The sequence below is a fragment of the Atta colombica genome, unplaced genomic scaffold, assembly GCF_001594045.1.
Source record: "Atta colombica isolate Treedump-2 unplaced genomic scaffold, Acol1.0 scaffold156, whole genome shotgun sequence".
NCBI classification, from domain to species: domain Eukaryota; kingdom Metazoa; phylum Arthropoda; class Insecta; order Hymenoptera; family Formicidae; genus Atta; species Atta colombica.
The window spans coordinates 153032-161497 of record NW_017259246.1 but is presented as its reverse complement, the minus strand read 5'-3'; the positions used below and the strand labels follow the sequence as shown (position 1 = coordinate 161497).

Below are 8466 nucleotides of genomic sequence, written 5' to 3'. Positions count from 1 at the left end.
ATATAGGATGTTCATAAGATACAAATTTATACATTGAATTTACACAGAGTGTGTTAATGAAATCAAGTAGATAAAGGAAAGATTAATATAAATTTTTATCCACATGGAAAGAACGACTTTATTGATGTATCTAAAAATTTAGGTCTGAAAATAATTTTATCGAACCATCAGAAAAGTTATCTAGAAAGTTCAAATATGATGTCCAAGAAGTTTTGACATTCTGGCAACCAGTTGGAGCATTCTACATATTATTTTTATATTTTAACGAATTATTTTCAGATCTGTTTCGAATTAAATTTTTTGTCGTTCTTTCCACGCAAAAATAATTTATTATTAAATAATTTATTATTAAAGAGTTATAAGAAAATTTATAAGCAAAAATTTATAAGCAGAGAAGTATTCTTATTAGTAATGGTTTATGACAAACTGATAAAAAGAGGGATCAACTTTAAGAATATATATTTTACCATAATTTGACGAATGAAAGTTTGCGTTTTTGTAGAAGAAAGAAATTTCAAAAAACTGTTGTAATTATTTATAAAACATATGTAGATACTTTAAATCAAAATATATAAGCAATAACTGACAGTTAAACTTGTTTCTGACTCAGCAAATTTCTGTTTAACGAGTTAATAGAAACAAGTCTATTCGCGAATTTTTAAAAGTGAATAAAACATTTGAACATATATATGAATTTTTTTCAATTACTAGACTTTATTAACAGTACAAGTTTGGTCTCATGTTTATAAACACTCTGTGTATGTGAATGCACTAGGAATTATTCCTCTAATGTGTGCCAACGTCGCTAAATTTACGAGCGAAACATCAGTTGTTTTTCATTCTCTCGATGAATTATGTATCCCCGGCAAATATTTTATTAATACAATTATGTTATATTGGTGCAAATATCATGTACCGACTGGACCATCGCGTGATAGCGTGCAATTATATCCGTTTATATTGTATTATTGTGTAATATTATCAAAGTTCTATTTGCTAGATATATAGAGCAATTGTAATATGTGAGTACTGCGAATAGTCACCGTGTATATATAAATTTGCTTGAGTTATTAACACTCCGTCATTTATAGATTATACGTTTTGTTTTATTTCCTGTGTTTAGATTTCCATTGTCTAGAAAAAAGAAAGAAAAAAGTAAATAGGTTATGAGTGGCGTTTCGATATGATGCGTGTAACCGTCATCTGTCTCTTTGAAGGTTGTACATTAGTTTATTATTTTCAATCTGCGGTTCGCTGACTTTCACATGTAATGAACGGTATTTACAAACCGCGTCATCATCTAGTTTCCGCTGTGTTGTGGACCGAACTGTTTTGGTCTTGTTATCGAAATCTGTAATCTTTCGCGAAATTGCGTTTAAATAACGATCAATACTGATCGGTGAAATGATTTATTGTTCGCACATTTTCACAAATTATTGGCTCATTACTCTAATAAGGCCGACTAGATTGTTATCATGCGCTCGACTCAATACACTCAATCCGATTAGACGATTACACGCGTACGTAAGAAGCACACAAGGGTACATTCCAATTATGTTGATCAATTTCACTTATTCATTTGAAAGTCACCGGCATTTATTTTCCTCGACTCGTTACTTTATTCTTCTTTTCAACGTAGCAAATAGTTACACTTTTATTCTTAATTAAACGGATAATAGTTTCTAAGCTATCGTTTTGTGGAATAACAGTTTCTAAGCGATAGCTTCATCAGAAAAACGCATACTGATGCAAGCAATTAGAGAATCGCACGATAGTTGACTGCATGATAAATGAACTCGATATCGACATATATCAGCATTCTGAAAGACTACATGATTAAAGACTAAGATCTCGTTTTTCAAGTTTTACGATATTAAAATTGCAGTTTATTCTTGTTGAGAATATTGTTTCTATTGACAGTAATTTTAAAAAGTAATACTATTAAGACACAAATTTATATTTTATTTTTGAAAATATTTTTAAATCTTTTAAAAAAAAATAAAAATTTTTGTTCGATTTGTCACACAGCGCCATTTTTACAGTAATTCAATCAATGATTACTAAGAATAATTTTAAAAATAATAATATTAAGAATTGGCACATATTTATATTTATATTTTGTATTTTAAAATATTTCAAAAAGTTTAAAAAATAAAAAATGATTTTTTCGATTCTTTCACAAGTCCGTTTTATATTCGATCGTAAATACTAAGAATAAAAAATTGTAAAAATAAAAATACTAAAAATTGGCACAAATTCAAATTTTATATTTAAAAATTTTATGTTTAAAAGATTTAAAAAATGATAAATGTTTTTTTATTTGACGGTATCGTTTTTATATAGCAAGTAATTTTATATAATAAGTAATTTGTGCGCAAAAATTTCGCGACAATGTATGATGAATGAATATAGAAAAAAATTTCATTTATTAATTCTCTTTAATAACGTGCACGCTTTGAAGTTAATCAGCAAATTAAGATCTGTTTACTCACCGCCGATGACGATGAAATCGTATTGGTAGTCAGGCGGAATTTTTGATTTTACACGCTCGCACGTTTGAGACACTTTTTCCTGGGATTGTATAAGTATATTCAATATCGTCATAAATATCAAATATTGTGATCCCGGACAACCTTGGGCAAGACTTGGTCCTGATATCGGGCATGTTGGACTGACTGATATATCGAACGTCGACATTCTGTGAATATAACAATAATTATCATTAGAATATCTGCAGCTGAACGATAATCGTATTAAATAGAACAAACGAGTTTGCAGAAGAAAAAAAGTTTAGCTGAATGTAGATGTGAAAGTAATTTTGTTGAATTATCAAAATAATTTCATAGGAATCTCAAACATGATAAGCAGTGCTGCAAAAGTTTTGACATGCTAACTTGAGAATTCTACGTATTAATTTTGATGATTCAACAAAATTATTTTCAGATCTGTGATCTGTACCTATAGTTATAAAGTAATATATAAAGTTATTTATAAACAAAATCGTCTTTCATAACTCGCTTCACAAAAAAGATTTGCTATTATTTTTATTAACTGATAATTCGGAATATATCAGTAAATAATAGTGCCATTGAGAGTCAAGATAAAAGCGTGTAAATAAATTTTATTTATTAATATAATACAACAAATTATAGATTTCTGATCCTTCTCAATATATCAAAAGAATTAAAGAAAAATCTCAATACTGAATCGTCATATAAAACGCAACATTAAGAGAAAATAATCTGTGTTTTGAATTTAAGTAATGTGTAACGGAAACTTGTAGTCATGAGGTAACTGAAAAGTAATAAATGATTTAACTGAAAACTAAATTACAATAAATCTTAAATATAATGAACATATACATTTTTAAATTTCTTGCAAATCAATATAAAATTTTATGGAAAGTTATGACTTAAAATGTCATATACATAATATCATGTACACAAATATACTTTTTAGTTGCAAACACAATAAATTTAAAGTCATGAAATTAAATTCATGTAACGGAAGTTTGTGTAACGGAAGCTTAAAAGTACATTAAATTTTATAATTTTATAAATTTTTAACAGCGTATTGTCTAAGCGCATTGCTAAGTGAATTTCCAAATTAACTGAGGGAATAGGTATATAGAATAATTGTGCACAATTACTGTGCTTGTCCTTAATAGTGTGCTATTTTGATAAGTCATAAAGAAAACTAGCACGAATAAATAAGAAAAAAATATGTTGTTTTGTTAAGTTTAAAATTATTAATGCATACCGAAGATAATATTTTATTTTTTGAGTATTAAAGTATTTTAAATATTTTTCGAAAGGAATGGAAAGGAAAAATATGAGGAATTTATGTGAATCCAATAATACACATCGTGAGATTTTAAACTTGTTCCTATTAATATGCCCTATATTGAAGCTGAAAACGTTGTATTATGAATGTACATTGAAATAAATATAATTGAAATAATGATTTATATAATATATTAATTTAAACAATTAGCTTAAATTTATTACCTATTTTATATAATAACTATGTTAAAATGAGTCAAATGTGGATAGGCACACAAATTGCGGGCACATTAATAGGGCCATCGCCGCTTAGATAACTCACTAATAGGGATAAAAACATGTTTTTTTTTATTTTTGTCAAAAACATTATAAAGTATTAACATTTTTTAGATTAAAGAAATATTATAAGAAAAAGAAGTAGTTGAAAAACCGATATTACAAGCAAAATTAAAGCTACAATATTAAATAATTAAGTCAGTAATAAGCAAATTGGCACATTAATAGAAATTATCCTAATAATCCAGTTATCCTAATAAATTAAATAAATAAATTAAAAATAATCTACAATCTTGATAAGAGAGAGATAACGAAATTTTTTACTTACATGATAAATGCCTAGGTAAATCTGTTATTCACGTAACGGATCGAATGCTCAAGCATATGTGAAAGTCATGATTAAACTGAGGCGTATATAAATAATAGTCGCGTTCAGTAGACCTCATAATGCTCGCTGCTATTGGATAATTTAAAAGAATACACCAATAGCAGGGAGCGCTCACGGATTTGCTCCGCAACAGTTGAGTGCTGAACGCGACCATTTCAAAGAACAATAAAAAGAGGCAAAAACACAGGCAAAGAAATGTTTCTTTGTTATACGGTTAAAGAAAAAATTTTTTTGATCATAATTTTTTTAAATCAAATAAATTCTTTTATTTAATTTCAATATATAATGTTTAAATTAAAAAAATGATGCTCAAATCAAAAAATTTTTTCTTTAACCGTATAACAAAGAAACATTTCTTTGAATCGAAGAAACTTTTCTCTGGTGATGCATCATATCTTTTTAAATAAATTTAAATACAGTGGATCAAGAGATTCCGTTTTTAGCATTCAAATTGTTAATTTATTTCTTTTTCAAAATCATTTCTGAAATCAATCTTTTGTGTAAAAATGTTTCTTTATCTAGAATTTCGACTTCCTTCCAATCATAAATTCATGAGAGATTTTAAGTTTAGATGTGCAATAATAATCGAATGTTGCGTCGTATTCTGTCATATAATTTTTCTGTTTATTGATGTGCGTTTTTGATATTCTTTTAATAGTTTGCTCGTAAAAAGTATTGTAATCTTTGTAACCTATTCTATATACTACATTAAAGTGAGATAAAATCGAGAAATCGGAATATATGTAACAGAATGTCTCTATCATGATTACTGTTTTAAATATTATTGTTACGTTTATCCCCTGTCATGTATATCTGTCGATTGTAAAAAGAGACGATGGCGAAAGTGTGATCGTAAATTGATTGCGATATTTGGTACACTTAACAGATCAATGCATGGAAGCGCAATAACGCGAAACCACGTAAAGCCACGATTTACGCGTCGCATGACGGCACGTGAGCAATTCCAACTATTGTACAAAATCATATTTAATTGGCGTTTACTAGCTGCCTGTCACTACGACATTTCGCACGATTTCTAGTTTTGTTTTTTCAGAGGCAGTTAATGTTCGTATCCATTGTAAGCTAATCGGAGTCAGGGACTTTTATCGAAACTGTCGAGTAAACTCACTTTTCCGTCCAGAGAAACCTGACGGGAAGAAAATATCTGTCTGAATGGAAACCCGTATACTTACATCATTTAACTTTAAGCGAGGAATTTGCCGTTTTAATGTATATTAACTCTAATGTATATTAACAATATTTCGCGTTCGAATTTAAGATCTATCGATGATTCATTTCTTGTTTTTTTAGACGAGCTATGTCACGATATTAATTATCATAAGCTTTCGTCCGCAGCGACACGCATGCAGCGGAGGAGCACGGAGCATTTAACGTAAATAAATATTCCCCTTAATTAACGGGAAAAGTTAATAGCATTGTAATTAACTGAGCGTGTTAATTAATTCATTCCTAATTAACACTATTGCTTTTCTGTACCATTACGCGCGTGCTGTACCATTAGCGCCCGGAGAAACGAAATATGGGGCCACAAAGAGTCGTCGCTATATAAGCGCAATGATTATCGCGATCAATTTACATAATTTGTCGTTCGTGCGCCATACGAAAATCGCATGTTACTCCTTCCGCCGATTTTCGCGGGGGATCACCTCCGCGAAAATCGTGCCGATGTTAATTAACATGCGCTAATTTCGTAACGTCGAAACCCCCTCGGGTCACGTGAATCACGAATGACACGAATGGGATCGCGTTTTATGTCCACCATTTATAATGTACACACATCAAACTGTTGAACATATATGGCGAATGCGCGTATGATTTATTGCAACCGAGCTACAACACGAGATTGTGCAAAAAAGAGGGAGGGGGAGGGGGAGGAAAAAAGAGGAAAAACATGATGGGCTCCGCGGTTAGCGCAGACACAAATCGATAAGCTTCTCGTACTCCGAAACCTTTTTCTGCGAGAGCGGGATGAGTTCTCGAGCGTTAACAGTCATACCATTTAGATATCACGATAACGCAGGTGTTGCCGAGGGGGATTAAAATGGCAAATTGGGATCAATGAGAAGAAGTTAGAAAAAAGAAAAATAAAAAGATTAACTTTGAGTTGTGAAACATTTCACAAAATAAAATAATACTAACGTTACACTGGTTGGGGAACAGCTTTCCTCTTGATGAATCTTTTGTCGATGCACTCCGGTACACGTGACCCGATAAAAGCTCGCACGTGCAACGCGCGGCTTTGATGCAGCAAACGGGCAAAGTGTAACTGTAAGACCTCTCACTGTAGAACCGCTACTTTATAATTCATCTCCCACTCTGTCAGTCCGATTCCTTGCCGAAGGCACTCACCATAGATCACGTCAATGAATCCGCACAATCGTAAAGGAAAGGAAAAGTCCCGTGTAATTTTTGTTTTTACTGGAAGGGGGATACGTCGGTAATAAATGACGATCGATAATACGTGACGGCACATTCGAAGTTTTGCACGAAGAAATATGATACGTAATACAACTCAAAGTCTAACAATGCAACGCTGATGTGATTTTGGAAATTCCGGTGATGGAATTTCAGAAATTGAGAAAATTGATATCGGTATAAATTTGAAATTGTTCTTTTATTATCTCCTTAAAAACGTATAAACAGAGATCGAAGTTTTAGATTATAAATATTGGAAATGGATCTATATATACAATATATAAAATAAAGTCTTTACAATAAAAATTCTCATCTCTTAGATATTTTCATTTTCAAGTTTAAATGCTGCAGGGAATATTAAGTAATCGATGAATAAAAGTGAGGTATAATGATAAATGAAATAATATAAACACGAAGATTGATTATCTGCTTATAAAGTAAATCGTTTCTCATTTCATTAAATGCGATTTTATCTTGTATGGATGAAATGTACGTTTTTTGCAGTTTAGTTGTTATTTCAATACGACGAACTCAGTGGAATAATTCAATCTTCACGTTAGAATTCTGCATTGTGCATAAAATATTTGTAGTAATATGTGAAACTGCGAGTCTCATCGTAAAATATAGTGTGTCCATGCAATCGCCTAAACGATAATATCGATATAATAGGAACGGGACGTATAAAATTTATAATTAATGTATATCCATGAATCTCAATCAATTCAGTATATAGATATCATTTCATTGAATCGAACAGTAATCATAAAAGTCACGGACTCATTTTATGTAGGTAATTGCAAAAACTTGGTTCAATCACATATTAAATGCACGATAAATGATGTCAAAAAATAACCACATCTAATCAATCGATTTATGTGGTTGAATTGCTTAGTAAGCAACATAATGTGAATATTACTTTGAAACTAAGCAATTTAACACAGATATAGATTGATTAGATGTGGTTATTTTTTACATTATTTTTTTCTTTTCGTAACGGTATCTATAATTGTTTTTAGCATTCGAGTCCACCATCACGTTATTTGAACTCGAATACTGCAAAAACGCAAAACTGTAGGATTCGCTCTCACGCTTCGACTTTGACTGTACATTTTTGCTACACTGAGAAAGTTGTTGATTTAAAAAAATATTAGTTGATTCCACTAAATACGGCGATTACGGGCTGCCAAATAAATATTTATTAATTCAAACAAATAACTTTTAAAAATTACAAGATTTTGTTGACATAACTCATACATACCTAAATACATAAATACTTGAACTAAAAAATCGCAGTATTAACTATAAATACATTTAGTCAAATTAACAATTTTTTTTCTCACTGTAATGTCATGGTCCGCTTGAGAACTTAGAATTCCACTGAATTCTGCAGTAAAGACGGCTATGAAACCGCCTAATTGCGGAAGACGGAGAAAAAGTAATTAGTCGTGTCGGACGAATCTATATCCGACGACATAAGCTATAACATTAAGTTATAGCGCCATTGGAATGGTCCGAGCATTAGTTGTCAATCATAATTAGAAAATTATGCGTTGTGCTGTAACTTCTGATCTGTGAAATTAACAC

The 8466-nt window shown here is 30.5% G+C and overlaps 1 protein-coding gene across 2 annotated transcripts in view; it reads right to left on the bottom strand.

The window, feature by feature from the left end:
• LOC108685752 (glucose dehydrogenase [FAD, quinone]-like) overlaps positions 1-6722 on the bottom strand; it is a 25672-nt gene extending 18950 nt beyond the window's left edge. Inside the window, exons 1-2 of one of the 2 annotated variants that reach the window (XM_018190711.1) lie at positions 6607-6722; positions 2493-2698 (exon numbers count right to left, since the gene is read on the bottom strand). In XM_018190711.1, the coding sequence (XP_018046200.1) occupies positions 2493-2697 (205 nt within the window). In that variant the 5' untranslated portion in view covers position 2698; positions 6607-6722. Of the gene's footprint in view, positions 1-2492; positions 2699-4386; positions 4457-6606 lie in introns of those variants that run through there. The other variant, XM_018190712.1, reaches the window with a different exon arrangement.
• Between the last annotated feature and the right edge of the window lie 1744 nt (positions 6723-8466).